The 16,707-nt window shown below is 49.7% G+C and overlaps 1 protein-coding gene across 1 annotated transcript in view; it reads left to right on the forward strand.

The window, feature by feature from the left end:
- Window positions 1–16,707, forward strand: part of LOC139269259 (seizure 6-like protein) — a 287,174-nt gene that overhangs the window by 120,135 nt on the left and 150,332 nt on the right. The window contains exon 13 of the mRNA XM_070888347.1: window positions 12,303–12,499. Coding sequence (XP_070744448.1) covers window positions 12,303–12,499 — 197 coding nt within the window. The remainder of the gene's footprint in view (window positions 1–12,302; window positions 12,500–16,707) is intronic.

Below are 16,707 nucleotides of genomic sequence, written 5' to 3' on the forward strand. Positions count from 1 at the left end.
CGCCCTCCAATGGCCCCGGCCTGCTGATGGTCTTGCAGGCTGGGACCGCGCTGATTTCTGGGCTGGGCTGCCGCATGCTGCTCCCTCCAATGGCCCCGTTATCAGAGCTAAAATAAAAGACAAACAGGACCTAATAACTGGGGATATACATTCAATCTCCCATGGTGATGTACACAGTGGGGGTTAGCTTTTGACTTTTGGTTGGCCACCAATTCTGGCAGTGAAGAGGCCCCAGGCATGTTTAAGGCTCCGGACTCATCCGAATTTGTTCGGCAAGCTGCAGGACACCAAACAGGCATCCCACAAAATCAGTACAGCACAAAAGCAGGCCCGACCTGTCTGTGCCAGCTCTTTGAAAGAGCGATCCCACTGAATCCCGCATGCACACTCCCCGCAAACCCTGACAATTTATTTTCCCTTTTCGAGCGCTTATCCGATTCCCTTTTTTTTGAAAGGTATTATTGGATCTGCTTCCACCGCCCTTTCAGGCAGCGCGTTCCAGATCTCAACAACTCGCCGCGTTTAATAAAAAACACCGCACAGGTCATCTTCAGGCGCATGCCGCCAGTCTAAACGACTGTAAATGGGACAGGGGATTGTGTCCGCCAGGTAGGTTGTGGAGGGTGGGGGCTGGCGAGGGTCAGAGGATCAGAACCGCAGAGCATGGGGACCCGGGGAGAGAGGGGTTGCCACGGTAACTGTGCAGATGTACACCGACTGATCTGGTGCTGTTAGTGCACCATATGCTTCATTAGTGCCCCCTTTAATCAGAGTGCAGTGTGAAAGAAAAAGAAAGACTTGCATTTATATAGCGCCTTTCTTGACCACTAGACATCCCAAAGTGCTTTACAGCCAATGAAGTACTTTTGAAGTGTAGTCACTGTGGAAATGTAGGAAAGGCGGCAGCCAATTTGCACACAGCAAGCTCCCACGAACAGCAATGTGATAATGACCAGATAATCTTATTTCAGCGATGCCGGTTGAAGGATAAATATTGGCCAGGACAACGGGGATAACTCTCCTGCTCTTCGTCAAAATAGTGCCATGGGATCTTTTACACCCACCTGAGAGAGCAGACGGGGCCTCGGTTTAATGTCTCATCTGAAAGACGGCACCTCTGACAGTGCAGCACTCTCTCAGCAGTGCACTGGAGTGTCAGCCTAGATTTTTGTGCTCAAGTCCCTGGAGTGGGACTTGAACCCACAACTTTCCAACCCACTGAGCCAGCTGACACAGCTGATAGAAGAGCCCTGTACAGTTTGATCACCACTTCCTCTGACTTTTGTTCGACCTTTTAGCGATTTTAACTGAACCCGGCAGTCGGAAAACTGACGAGAATCGGGTGCAATGTTGGTTTTACATCAGTGTTCCCGTGAAGCTGAGTGGCCTCGTCTGAAGGTCCCGCGCAGGCTGCTTGCCAGCTTCCAAACAAATAAAAACCGCGCATGCGCGATCATTTGAATGGGCTGCGCAGCCTATTAAAGGGACCACGCGCCCAAAATAAATGAGCGGGAACATTGTTTAACACCCCGCCCGATCAGTGGAGAGCGATATCGGGTGGGGTGTAAAACCGGTGTTCCACCCGGTCCCGTGGGATTCCCGCCCGGCGAATTAGATTAAAATTAACCTCCCTGGGGTCAGGAGTCTGAGTTCTGGGGAAAGACCAGACAGACTGGGGCCTTCAGCCTGGGAAGGAGGTCTTGGAGAGATGATCTTATATAAACTAGTAACTGGGATGGACAGGATTAATCCAGAATACTACTTTGAAGTAAGCAGTGGGAGTAGGACAAGGGGCCATGGGTTCAAACTAGTGAAAGGTAACTTTAGGACTGATACCAGGAGATGGATGATGTAATGTATTTGCTTCATGGGTTCTTTGCTTAAGAATTCATAGTAACACATTGCTATTAAGAACTTGTTGGTTTATTAGCAAAGCTTTAACAATCACACTACATATTACCAGTTCATCCACCAGGCTCACAACCACCTGCCTCATCGTGGATCCCCCGAACCCAACTGGCTGGGGTTTTATTGAGTCATACGAAGAAAGGTTGAGGAGCTTGGGCCTATACTCATTGGCGTTTAGAAGAATAAGAGGTGATCTTCTTGAAACTTATAAGATTCTGAGGGAGCTTGACAGAGTAGATGCAGAGAGGATGTTTCCCTCTAGTGCGGGAATGTAGAACTAGGGTGCATAGTTTCAGAATAAGGGGTCGCCCATTTAAATCGGAAATGAGGAGGAATTTCTTCTCGCAGAGGGCCTTGAATCTTTGGAATTCTCTGTCTCAGAAAGCTGTAGAGGCTGGATCATTGAATGAATTTAAGGTGGAGTTAGACAGATTTTTTAAATGATAAGGGAGTCAAGGGTTATGGGGAGCGGGCGGGGAAGTGGAGTTGAGGCCAGGATTAGATCAGCTATGATCTTATTGAAAGGCGGAGCAGGCTCGAGGGGCCAAATGGCCTACTCCTGCTCCTATTTCTTATGTTCTTATGTCTTATGGACATCACGTGACTGGCTAAGCCACTCACAATTCAACAACTCGACAAACATGTGAGCATACTCACAGGTGCATACAAAGGTGGTCTTCCTCATCCGTAAGTATCTGATGAGCTTGTAAAGTAATAGACAAAAGCATTGAAGAAATAAAAGTTTGTTAAAGAAATGAAGGAAGCGTGAGCGGCCCGAGGAAAATGGGAGAGATGGAAAACCCGGGAACAGGGGTGGGAAAAATTTCAACTGATTTGAAACTGAATAGAAGATGCTGGCAATGGGTCCATCTGATCTGAAAGGAGAAAGAACCCAGAGAGTGGTGAGAATGTGGAACTCGTTATCACAGGGAGTGGTTGAAGCGAATAGTATCGATGCATTTAAGGGGAGGCTAGACAAGTGTATGAGGGAGAAGGGAACAGAGGGTTATGCTGATAGATTTAGATGAGGAAAGACGAGAGGAGGAGCATAAACGCCGGCATGGACTGGTTGGGCCGATTGGCCTGTTCCTGTGCCGTATATCCTGTGTAAACTGGTCCACATGAACGGAGTTATTCTCCTTCCCATCCAGCACTGTGTGCTGCTGTAACATCTGTTCAAAAGTTTTCTATTGGGCGAGATGGTTAATGGGGCAGATTAAACACGACAGCAAGCAAAACTCATTAAAATCACAAGGGATAGGGGATTTGTGTCTTTTTTCAATCTGTATTTGGAAAAGGAATTATGTTTGCATGAATTGCCGTGTAATCTGGCCTGCTTCAAAAAGCTTTTACACATCCCTGTGTCGTTTAGGCAGTTGTGCCTGCTTATTTTGTGTTAAATGTTTGACACTTATAATCCCCTATTGAGGAAGGCAGCACTTTCATGAACTGTTTGTGACCTTAAACTAAGCTTGTACATTTGCAATTGTTTAAATTTGGATCTGATGCTTAGAAACTTACTGCAATTATATCATCATCATAGGCAGTCCCTCGTATCGAGGATGACTTGCTACCACACCAAAAAGGAATGAGTTCACAGGTGTTTCAGTGAAGGACAATATATACAGGGCCCTGGTGAGACCGCACCTGGAGTATTGTGTACAGTGTTGGTCTCCTTACCCAAGGAAGGATATACTTGCCATCGAGGGAGTACAACGAAGGTTCACCAGACTGATTCCTGGGATGGGGGGATTGTCCTATGAGGAGAGATTGAGTGGACCAGGCCTATATTCTCTAGATTTTAGAAGAATGAGAGGTGAAGTCATTGAAACATACTAAATTCTTTCAGGGCTTGACAGGGTAGATGCAGAGAGGATGAATGCCCTGGCTGGGGAGTCTAGAACCAGGGGTCACAGTCTCAGAATAAGGGGTCGGTCATTTTGGACTGAGATGAGGAGCTGGGCTCCAGGATGAGCAGGGCTGGGAACTCAACATCCAGGGGTATTCAACATTCAGGAAGGATAGAATAAAAGGAAAAGGAGGTGGGGTAGCATTGCTGGTTAAGGAGGAGATTAAGGCAATAGTTAGGAAGGACATTAGCTTGGATGATGTGGAATCTATATGGGTAGAGCTGCAGAACACCAAAGGGCAAAAAACGTTAGTGGGAGTTGTGTACAGACCTCCAAACAGTAGTAGTGATGTTGGGGAGGGCATCAAACAGGAAATTAGGGGTGCGTGCAATAAAGGTGCAGCAGTTATAATGGGTGACTTTAATATGCACATAGATTGGGCTAACCAAACTGGAAGCAATACGGTGGAGGAGGATTTTCTGGAGTGCATAAGGGATGGTTTTTTAGACCAATATGTCGAGGAACCAACTAGGGGGGAGGCCATCTTAGACTGGGTGTTATGTAATGAGAAAGGATTAATTAGCAATCTCGTTGTGCGAGGCCCCTTGGGGAAGAGTGACCATAATATGGTGGAATTCTGCATTAGGATGGAGAATGAAACAGTTAATTCAGAGACCATGGTCCAGAACTTAAAGAAGGCTAACTTTGAAGGTATGAGGCGTGAATTGGCTGAGATGGATTGGCGAATGATACTTAAGGGGTTGACTGTGGATGGGCAATGGCAGACATTTAGAGACCGCATGGATGAACTACAACAATTGTACATTCCTGTCTGGCATAGAAATAAAAAAGGGAAGGTGGCTCAACCGTGGCTATCAAGGGAAATCAGGGATAGTATTAAAGCCAAGGAAGTGGCATACAAATTGGCCAGAAATAGCAGCGAACCTGGGGACTGGGAGAAATTTAGAACTCAGCAGAGGAGGACAAAGGGTTTGATTAGGGCAGGGAAAATGGAGTATGAGAAGAAGCTTGCAGGGAACATTAAGACGGATTGCAAAAGTTTCTATAGATATGTAAAGAGAAAAAGGTTAGTAAAGACAAACGTAGGTCCCCTGCAGTCAGAATCAGGGGAAGTCATAACGGGGAACAAAGAAATGGCGGACCAATTAAACAAGTACTTTGGTTCGGTATTCACGAAGGAGGACACGAACAACCTTCCGGTTATAAAAGGGGTCGGGGGGTCTAGTAAGGAGGAGGAACTGAGGGAAATCCTTATTAGCCGGGAAATTGTGTTGGGGAAATTGATGGGATTGAAGGCCGATAAATCCCCAGGGCCTGATGGACTGCATCCCAGAGTACTTAAGGAGGTGGCCTTGGAAATAGTGGATGCGTTGACAGTCATTTTCCAACATTCCATTGACTCTGGATCAGTTCCTATGGAGTGGAGGGTAGCCAATGTAACCCCACTTTTTAAAAAAGGAGGGAGAGAGAAAACAGGGAATTATAGACCGGTCAGCCTGACATCGGTAGTGGGTAAAATGATGGAATCAATTATTAAGGATGTCATAGCAGTGCATTTGGAAAGAGGTGACATGATAGGTCCAAGTCAGCATGGATTTGTGAAAGGGAAATCATGCTTGACAAATCTTCTGGAATTTTTTGAGGATGTTTCCAGTAGAGTGGATAAGGGAGAACCAGTTGATGTGGTATATTTGGACTTTCAGAAGGCGTTCGACAAGGTCCCACACAAGAGATTGATGTGCAAAGTTAGAGCACATGGGATTGGGGGTAGTGTACTGACATGGATTGAGAACTGGTTGTCAGACAGGAAGCAAAGAGTAGGAGTAAATGGGTACTTTTCAGAATGGCAGGCAGTGACTAGTGGGGTACCGCAGGGTTCTGTGCTGGGGCCCCAGCTGTTTACACTGTACATTAATGATTTAGATGAGGGGATTGAGTGTAGTATCTCCAAGTTTGCGGATGACACTAAGTTGGGTGGCAGTGTGAGCTGCGAGGAGGATGCTGTGAGGCTGCAGAGCGACTTGGATAGGTTAGGTGAGTGGGCAAATGCATGGCAGATGAAGTATAATGTGGATAAATGTGAGGTTATCCACTTTGGTGGTAAAAACAGAGAGACAGACTATTATCTGAATGGTGACAGATTAGGAAAAGGGGAGGTGCAAAGAGACCTGGGTGTCATGGTACATCAGTCATTGAAGGTTGGCATGCAGGTGCAGCAGGCGGTTAAGAAAGCAAATGGCATGTTGGCCTTCATAGCAAGGGGATTTGAGTACAGGGGCAGGGAGGTGTTGCTACAGTTGTACAGGGCATTGGTGAGGCCACACCTGGAGTATTGTGTACAGTTTTGGTCTCCTAACCTGAGGAAGGACATTCTTGCTATTGAGGGAGTGCAGCGAAGGTTCACCAGACTGATTCCCGGGATGGCGGGACTGACCTATCAAGAAAGACTGGATCAACTGGGCTTGTATTCACTGGAGTTCAGAAGAATGAGAGGGGACCTCATAGAAACATATAAAATTCTGACGGGGTTAGACAGGTTAGATGCAGGAAGAATGTTCCCAATGTTGGGGAAGTCCAGAACCAGGGGTCACAGTCTAAGGATAAGGGGTAAGCCATTTAGGACCGAGATGCGGAGGAACTTCTTCACCCAGAGAGTGGTGAACCTGTGGAATTCTCTACCACAGAAAGTTGTTGAGGCCAATTCACTAAATATATTCAAAAAGGAGTTAGATGAGGTCCTTACTGCTAGGGGGATCAAGGGGTATGGCGAGAAAGCAGGAATGGGGTACTGAAGTTGAATGTTCAGCCATGAACTCATTGAATGGCGGTGCAGGCTAGAAGGGCCGAATGGCCTACTCCTGCACCTATTTTCTATGTTTCTATGTTTCTAAACTTCTTCACTCAGAGGGTGGTGAATCTTTGGAATTCTCTACCCCAGAGAGCATTGGAGGCTCAGTCTTTGAACATATTCAAGACAGAGATCGATAGATTTTTGGATATTAAGGGAATCAAGGAATATGGGGATAGTGCAGGAAAGTGGAGTTGAAGTAGAAGGTCAGCTATGATCGTATTGAATAGTGGAGCAAGCTCGAGAGGCCGAATGGCCTACTCCTGCTCCTAATTCTTATGTTCTTATAAACATTCCCCGCCTTTCCCCCCCTCCCCCCCTCCCACCACCACCTCCACCAATGTTCCCTGTAAGCTGCGCTATGTTCTGCGTGGCCTGTCTCTTTTAATGCGCGGTCCCTTTAAATTTGTGGGCATGCGCAGTATTCACAATGTAAAAGCCGGTGAGCAGCCCACGCGCGCACACACCTTCGGGGGAACATTGTCGTCCACTACCCTGCCCACAATTAAAATGCTTTCGACTGCTGATGTGCAGCTCTCCTGGAGTCACCGGCACTCGTGGAACTAAATAACAACGTGCACTTATATAGCGCCTCTAACGTAGTAAAACGTCCCAAGGCGCTTCACAGCAGCGATTATCAAACATAATTGGACACCGAGCCACATTCGGAGATATTGGGACAGGTGACTAAATGCTTGGTGTAAGAGGAACATCTTAAAGGAGGAGAGAGAGGTAGAGAGGCTGAGAGGTTTAGGTTGGGCGTTCCAGAGCTTGGGGCCCAGGCAACAGAAGGCACGGCCACTAATGGTGGAGCGATTAAAATCAGGGATGCTCAAAAGGCCAGAATTAGAGGAGCGCAGACATCTCGGGGGGTTGTGGGGCTGGTGGAGGAGATTACAGAGATAGGGAGGGGCGAGGTCATGAAAGAAAAAAAGAAGCAAGACGTGTCTTACTTGATGTTGAACGAATATATATATATATATATAAATAAATAAAGCTACAAATACTGAGAATCTGACATTAAAACTGAGAAAAGGAAAGAAAGAACTTGCATTTATATAGCACCTTTCACGACCATCGGACGTCTCAAAGCGCTTTACAGCCAATGAAATACTTTTGAAGTGTAGTCACTGTTGTAATGTGGGAAATGCAAGCTCCCACAAACAGCAATGTGATAATGACCAGATAATCTCTTTTTATTATGTTGATTGAGGGATATAAATATTGGCCAGGACATAACCCCTCTGCTCTTCTTCGAAATAGTGACATTCGATCTTTTACGTCCACCTGAGAGAACGGACGGGGCCTTGGTTTAACGTGTCATCCGATAGACGACACCTCCGACAATGCAGCGCTCCCTCAGTTCTGCTCTGGAGTGTCAGCCTAGATTTTTGTCCTCAAGTCTCTAGTGTTGGATTTGAACCCACAATCTTCTGACTCAGAGGCAAGTGTGCGACCAACATGGATGAGAATTTTAAAATCGAGCTGGAAACAGACTGGCCTCAAATCACCTGACGACGGAAAATATATTGCTATTTTGGGTCTGTCGCCATACTAACAGCCTTGTCCTCTGGCCTGCTACGTATAATGATGTCAGTGAGTCAGCAGGCGTGTGTCGTGTTGTGTTGGAAAAAGCATCACGATGTGAGCTTGCTGACCCATGGCACCAACCCAGGGTCATTCTCTTCAAATCAGGTGCATTGGGCCCAAGGGGAAAAGGCATGTTTTATTCAGCTGACCATTGACGGATTGCAAAGTCGCATGAAGATAAAATCTGTCGTAGTCCCGTGCCCCTGTTCTCCTGGAGAGGGTTGATTCGGAAGAGTTTACCAAACATGCTTCCAATGGGATCTTCTGGAAAGTGAAGGCACAGGAAAAAGAGAGAGAGAGAGAGGGAAATATTTGTAATGTAATGAAACAAGAGAAAAAGACATAAAAACAGAAAATGCTGGAAATCTCAACAGGTCAGGCAGCATCTGTGGAGTGAAAAACACAGAGTTAATGTTTCGGGTCAACGAACCTTCGTCAGAACTGGTGAATGTTCGAAAGGAGCACGTTCTTAAGGAGCACTGAAAGGGGGAGGGGAGGAAGGTCTGTGATAGGGTGGAAGGCTGGAGAGATTAAAGTGATGAAAGGGATGATGGGCGAGAGTGAGATGGTAATGGCAGAAGTTAGAAGAAGTTTATTCTGGATAGAGTGTGACTGGTGGAATAATGAGAGAGAAAGACAGACTGAGGCAAGTTTGATGGTGTTTTCAAAACCAAGGGGGAGAAATTCGGGTCATTTGCGCCTCCCCAGGGTGCAAAGGACATTTCACCCAGGCGCAGCACCACTACCGATTCCCCCGAAGTTCCGCGGGAGTTTAGCAGCGGCGCTAACCGGTAGCGCCCCGCTCTGCCGATAACGCCCCGAGCCGCTGCCCCGGCGATGAGCACCACACGGCGACCCATTTTCGCCCCCTAGAGTGAAAATTCGCGGGGCGCGTAGCGGGGCTTTGGGATGTTCGTGGCGTAAAAATTAACTGGAGGGTGCGGCGCTGAAAGTGTTAAAAAATGGCCTTCCCACCTTTGAATCTCCGGGTCCGTGCCGCGATGTTGCAGCCGCGATCTCCGCCTCCCCACGTAGCGCTGGAAAGTTCCCGAAGGTTAGCGCCCCAGTTCCCCCCCCCCTCCCCCCGTCCAACAGGAAGTGGACAAGTGGACGCGCGACCTTTTGCGTCCACTTCCTCTCGGAAGTGGGGGAGGGGCGGTAAGCCCAATTTAGCTGCCGGGGTGGGACTTCCTTGCCTGCCGCAGGAAGTCCCACCTCGCAGCTGGTACAGCCCCCCCCCCCCCCCAACCGGGACAGCACGCAATTTCACCCCCCCCCCAAGGATGTTACGTAAAAACTCCTGTAAACATGGGCAATTTCCACAGCCCTGGGATCTGTGGCTGGTCCTGTACATCTGCCTGAAGCATTATAAATCCAGCATCTTCCTCTGCAAGATCCTGCAAGTCCCCTGGGAGGACAGGCGCACCAACATCAGTGTCCTCGCCCAGGCTAGCATCCCCAGCATTGAAGCACTGACCACACTCGATCAGCTCCGTTGGGCGGGCCACATAGTTTGCATGCCAGACACGAGACTCCCAAAGCAAGTGCTCTACTCGGAGCTCCTTCATGGCAAACGAACCAAAGGTGGGCAGCGGAAACGTTCCAAGGACACCCTCAAAGCCTCCCTGGTGAAGTGGGACATCACCACAGACACCTGGGAGTCCCTGGCCGAAGACTGCCCTAGGTGGAGAATGTGCATCCGTGAGGGCGTTTAGCTCTTCGAATCTCAACGCCGCGAGCGTGAAGAGGGTCAGGCGCAGGCAGTGGAAGGAGCGCGCGGTAAATCAGTCCCACCCCTCCCTCTCCCCCCGACGAATGTCTGTCCCACCTGTGACAGGGTCGGTGGCTCTCGTATTGGACTGTTCAGCCACCAAAGGACTCACTTTAGGATTCCGACGGACTGCCTATGATGATGGTGATATAAATCCAGCCTCAGGTACAACTGTGAGCCTCGCACAATCAGTAAAGAAGGAAAATCAGTTAATGGATATTGAGCCTCTCGGCGTGCAATTCTCATCCACGCTGTGCAATTGATTTTTAATGGGAGATTTGCATTACTGGGACAAGGTGCTGAAGAGACTTTAATGATTTCCTACGGGTGGGAGGTGGGTGGAAAGGGAGCTTGTGGGAAGCCATAGGTGTTGGCCTGCATTAGCAAAGCTTGGGTCGTTACTGGACATAATTTGTTTTGCTATTAGCTGTGACAAAGCAATTAAATCAGATCTCATCAGTTTTACTACCTCACTCTCTGCCCATTTGATTTTGTTAACGATTTTTTTCCATTGTGTCACGATCCCTGCCCGCATATAATTCAATATATAATCCTGGTAAAAGAAAGTTCTCTGCTGTTTCTCATCATTGGCTTAATTGGTAGTATTCTTGCCTCTGGATAACAAGATGAAGAGTTCAAGCTTGAGGGGCGCTGGAGATGTTGTTCTTTGAATGAGATGTTGCAACAAGAACCTGTCGGGTGAATCTTGAAGATCCTATTTAAAGAAGAGCACTGAGTTCTGGCCAACATGAGTGTCCTGGCCATTGTGCCTCTCTCTCTCGAGCAACACCACTGGAAAAAAAAAACCAGATGGACGCCTAAAGCAGGCATCAGGCCCCCCCACCCCCCCCCCCCAAACCCGTGACCTCTACCGCCTAGATGGACAAGGGCAGCAGGTGCATGGAGGCACCATCACCTCCACATTCCCCTCCAGGTCACACACCGTCCTGACTTGGAAATACATCAGCCGTTCCTTCATCGTCGCTGGGTCAAAATCCTGGAACTCCCTCCCTAACAGCACTGTGGGAGCACCTTCACCACACGGACTGCAGCGGTTCAAGAAGGCGGCTCACCACCACCTTCTCGAGGGCAATTAGGGACGGGCAATAAATGCTGGGCTTGCCAGCGACGTCCATATGATTAAATGATTTTTAAATGATCTTAAAAGGGCATAAAAGCTATTTATGTAACCTTTTATAAAATGGATTAGCATTGTGCGGGAGAGTCAACTCAGAATTCTTCAGCGACCACACCGGGACCGCCAGCAAAAGGTGTTCGTTTTTTTTTAAGTAACATTTTCTGTGGTGCCAAGATGAGCAGGAGTTCTCTTACAGAGTCCACAGTCCCGGCAATCAGCTCCCCCACCCAGCCAACTTCATTGCTTGGTCTAACTGCCCCTACCCCCACCCGCCCCCCCTCCCCACCCCCAGAACTTACCGAAAGGCCTTTATTGGCGACCCGAAATTCATGGAGGTGTGACAAGCGCTGGCAGCTTGCCCTGATTATGTAGTCGAGGCCTCGAGACCCAATTTCAGGCCGGATTTGGACCTCTTTGTTTTGGGTGAGTGAAGCAGAGCCGGACTCATTTCTGCCCGTGTGTGTGTGTGCGTGTGTGTGTGTGTGTTTCCAGATATTGCATGAGGATAGGAACAGGTTCAGTCAGGCTGCCCCCTCAATAATCCATAGTCTCTTGAAAATCACTATCTAGGCTCATTCATGAAGAATGGCACTTGGCTGAAGTACTGGAGTTTAATTGGTACCCAGGGAACTGCACCCTCGGGTGAGACAGAGACTTGGTACCCAGGGAACTGCACCCTAGGGTGAGACAGAGACTTGGTACCCAGGGAACTGCACCCATGGGTGGGACAGAGACCTGGCACCCAGGGAACTGCACCCTAGGGTGGCACAGAGACTTGGTACCCAGGGAACTGCACACACGGGTGGGACAGAGACCTGGCACCCAGGGAACTGCACCCTAGGGTGAGACAGAGACTTGGTACCCAGGGAACTGCACCCTCGGGTGAGACAGAGACTTGGTACCCAGGGAACTGCACCCTAGGGTGAGACAGAGACTTGGTACCCAGGGAACTGCACCCTCGGGTGAGACAGAGACTTGGTACCCAGGGAACTGCACCCTAGGGTGAGACAGAGACTTGGTACCCAGGGAACTGCACCCTAGGGTGAGACAGAGACTTGGTACCCAGGGAACTGCAACCTAGGGTGGTACAGAGACATCAGAGCAGGAAGAAAGAAAATAAGAGGAGAGCAACTTGTGAATGTTAATTGTCACGTTCTTTTTTTTTCTCTTGCACAGCCTGAACCTCACCAACAGCGACATATTATCCCTATACGATGGAGATGATTTAACCATGCGGATTCTTGGGCAATACGTTGGAAGCAATGCCCCATTAAAAGTGTATTCCACCACTTCCGACCTTACTGTCAGATTCCATTCAGATCCAGCCGGCTTGATTTTTGGAAAGGGGCAAGGATTTATCATGAACTATTATGGTGTGTAGCAATTTTTTTTGCAGAAAATGGTAAAATTTTTGCATAACAACTATTTTTTCCGTAGCACCTTTAATACAGGAAAATGCCTCACGTTTCTTCACAGAGGCTTAAATAATAAAAATATACACCAAGCCAATGGAGGAGATATTAAGAGGGGTGACCTACAGCACAGTCAAAGAGATGGGTCTTTAGGAAGGAATGGCCACCAATGGTGGGGTGAAGGTCGACAGGTTGCAAACGGAGCCAGACTCAGAACGGAGTGTTCGGGGAGAGGGTTGTCGGGCTGAAGGAGGTTACAGAATTAGAAAGGGGTGAGGCCACGAAGGAATTAAATACAAGGATGAGGAGATTAAATTTGAGACACTGGGGGAACCAGGATTCTATGTAGGTCATACAGGACAGGGGTAACGGGCGACTGGGACTTGGTGTTGCCTAGGATACGAGTAGAAAAGGTTTGGATAAGCTGACGTTTGTGGAAGATGGGGTGAGAGAGGCCGGTTGGGAGAGCTTTCGAATAAGTCGTGTTTGGAAGCGACAGAGGCATGGATATAAGAGAAAGAAAGACTTGCATTCACCTAGCGCCTTTCATGACCACTGGACGTCTCAAAGCGCTTTACAGCTAATGGAGTACTTTTGGAGTGTAGTCACTGTTGTAATGTGGGAAACGCGGCAGCCAATTTGCGCACAAGCAAGCTCCCACACACAGCAATGTGATAATGACCAGATAATCTGTTTTTGTTATGTTGATTGAGGGATAAATATTGGCCAGGACACTGGGGAGAATTCACCTGCTCATCTTCAATATAGTGCCATGGGATCTTTTACATCCACCTGAGAGGGCAGACTGGGCCTTGGTTTATCATCTCATCCGAAAGACGGCACCTCCCACAGTGCAGCACTCCCTCAGCACTGCACTGGGGAGTGTCAGCCTGGATTTATGTGCTCAAGTCTCTGGAGTGGGCACTTGAACCCACAACCTTCTGACTCAGAGGCGAGAGTGCTGCCCCACTGAGCCACAGCTTTACAGCATCGCAGTCAGGCCATCTTTCAGAGGGACGGTTAAGAGGCACCTACCTTGCTGTGGGCCGGTGATTGGAGCGTGGGCAGGTACAGCAGGAGCAGCGAGAAAATGTAGAGGGACGTGATCGGGTCCCCAGGAGAGGCGTGAGTTCAGGGCCCAGAAGATGTGAGGGCCCAGGGGCAGCACGGGTCAGCACACACTGTGCGATATGTGTGCGCACTAGGTCCGTGCAGCAGAGCTGGTCTCCAGTCGTCTTGGTTAATCCTTGCCACTGGACCAAGACCTCGCTCTGTCGAGCCTGTGTGGTGGCTGGTGTGCAAAGGCCACCCCACGTTAAAAAAATCCACCCACAGGCATCTTCCACCCTTCAGGATGTAGTTCAGGACCTGGAATATTCGGTCCTTCATTGAAACACCTGTGAACTCATCCTTTTTTCGGCATGGAAGCAAGTCGTTCTCATTTTGAGGGACTGCCTTTGATGATGATGAGCACTCCCTCAGTTTAATGTCTCATCTGAAAGATGGCATCTCTGACAGTGCAGTATTCCCTCAGCACTGCATGGGGAGTGTCAGCCTAGATTTTTGTGCTCAAGTCCCTGGAGTGGGACTTGAACCCACAACCTTCTGACTCAGTGGCGAGGGTGCTACCCACTGAGCCACGGCTGGCGTGAGGGCTTTGGTGGTGGGGAGGCACCGAGTGTGGCATGTTTCACCCACCGACGGGGAAATCAGATGTGGAGAGCCAGGTTAATGCAAGCATTCAGGTGGCCATTTTAGTGCGACGGGGGCTGAGGCTGTGACTGAATGGCTCTGGAAAGACACACAGGGCTCGCTGAAACGCCCCCACGCGCTCTCAGGAAAAAGCAGTGCAGTAAAGCTTGCTGCTTTACATCCCTTCCCAGACTGCAGTTGGCCCAGAGCGCGAGCAGAATATACTACGGAATATGATGACCTCGGAGCAAAATCTGCTTTAAAACAGCAATAGGAATCGAGATTTGAAGTATTGTTATTATTGGCCCCCGGTGGCTGTAACAACGCGAAGGGTAATTGCAGGTCTTGGTAAGCAAGTGAACACCGAGTAAATGGCAATATTCTGTCATCATTACCTCTCAACTGCAAAATGAACATTAAGTATTTGAATTAACTGCATTTGTAATATAAAAATAAAGATGCCATCCTTTTAAAGTGACACTCCTGAGTTCTCTGCTGATTCGGTTTCTAACTGCACTGTGCAATTGAGCCAATTTTGACCCATGGGCTCCCAAGTCTGTGTGGCTTTAGGCGATCTCAGTCAGCGTAGTCGGAGATGCTCAGCACCCCTGCGCTAGGGAAGGGCAGATTCTGCCAAGGTTCCTGCTTCTGAAGGCTGTCCAGTGACTGCTGCTGCACAGTGGATATTAGATGAGCTGGTCCCACCACTCACCACCATGCCACCCCCACCAATGATAGCTGAGGGTCCTGCCAAACATGACTGTCTGGGGTCACACATTAGCCACACTGGCCGTTGCCAGTGGACTGACCGTGCTTCCAACAGAGGAGAAAGGCTGATAGAAAAGCATACGAGATCAACCGTGGGTAGCACACTTGCCTCGGAGTCACAAGGTTCTGGGTTCAAGTCCCACTCCAGTGCTGAGGGAGTGCTGCACTGTCAGAGGTGCCGTCTTTTGGATGAGATGTTCAACCGAGGCCCCGTCTGCTCTCTCAGGTGGATGTAAAAGATCCCATGGCAGTATTTCGGAGAGCAGGCGAGTCATTCCTGGTGTCTTGGCCAATATTTATCCCTCAATCAATTGTGGGAGCTTTCTGTGCACAAATTGGCTGCCGTGTTTCCTACATTACAACAGTGACTACACTTTAAAAGTACTTCATTGGCTGTAAAGTGCTTTGAGATGTCCTGTAGTCATGAAAGGTGCTATAAAAATCCAAATCTTTCTTTCTTATCAATAGAGGCATGGGGGTACAAATTACACTCCCCACCCCGCCCAAAATGGGGTGCCGCACCCTGTTTCGGTGGTTTTTACGGCAGCCGCGGTTCAGGTCAACTCTTTCGCAAAATTGTGCTCCTTGGTTTTTTTTTTGTTTTGATACGGTCATAATGGGGGCAGTGCCTACACTGAGGGGCGGAAGTTGGGGGCAGTGCCTACACTGAGGGGCGGAAGTTGGGGGCAGTGCCTACACTGAGGGGCGGAAGTTGGGGGCAGTGCCTACACCTGAGGGGCGGAAGTTGGGGGCAGTGCCTACACTGAGGGGCGGAAGTTGGGGGCAGTGCCTACACCTGAGGGGCGGAAGTTGGGGGCAGTGCCTACACTGAGGGGCGGAAGTTGGGGGCAGTGCCTACACTGAGGGGCGGAGGTTGGGGGCAGTGTCTACACCGAGGGGCGGAAGTTAGGGGCAGTGCCTACACTGAGGGGCGGAAGTTGGGGGCAGTGCCTACACCTGAGGGGCGGAAGTTGGGGGCAGTGCCTACACTGAGGGGCGGAAGTTGGGGGCAGTGCCTACACCTGAGGGGCGGAAGTTGGGGGCAGTGCCTACACTGAGGGGCGGAAGTTGGGGGCAGTGCCTACACTGAGGGGCGGAGGTTGGGGGCAGTGTCTACACCGAGGGGCGGAAGTTAGGGGCAGTGCCTACACTGAGGGGCGGAAGTTGGGGGCAGTGCCTACACCTGAGGGGCGGAAGTTGGGGGCAGTGCCTACACTGAGGGGCGGAAGTTGGGGGCAGTGCCTACACTGAGGGGCGGAAGTTGGGGGCAGTGCAGAGTCACCGCCGCGATGACGTCATCACGACGCCGCGTTATCGCGACTCTCTCCTTCACTTAAAGTGGGAGAGCCTCCGCGCTTTTAAAACTTCGGTCCACTGGGCCATCAGGGAGGGTTTCAGCCGGGCTAGCGGCCTGGCACCCAAGAGGGGGTGGCAGGCTGCCTGTTGGCAGCCCGGCCGAAACCGGGGGGGCATATTTGTCGGCCCGACATGGCAGTCGGCCGGCAAAAAAAAACACGGCGGCAGCGGCAGCGGGCCCTCGCAGCACTGCTGCAGAAGGCCACAGCCTCACTGGACCGCCGGGGACAACAGGTTTTGGCATCGCCGGGCGGGCCGAAGATTTTCCGAGGGGAATGTCGCCGTCAGGGGGTTAGATTGGCGGTGCGCACGGTGATGATGTGCTTAACACCGCTCGGCAGCAGCGGAGTGGT

This window comes from Pristiophorus japonicus, chromosome 8, assembly GCF_044704955.1.
Source record: "Pristiophorus japonicus isolate sPriJap1 chromosome 8, sPriJap1.hap1, whole genome shotgun sequence".
Taxonomy (NCBI): domain Eukaryota; kingdom Metazoa; phylum Chordata; class Chondrichthyes; family Pristiophoridae; genus Pristiophorus; species Pristiophorus japonicus.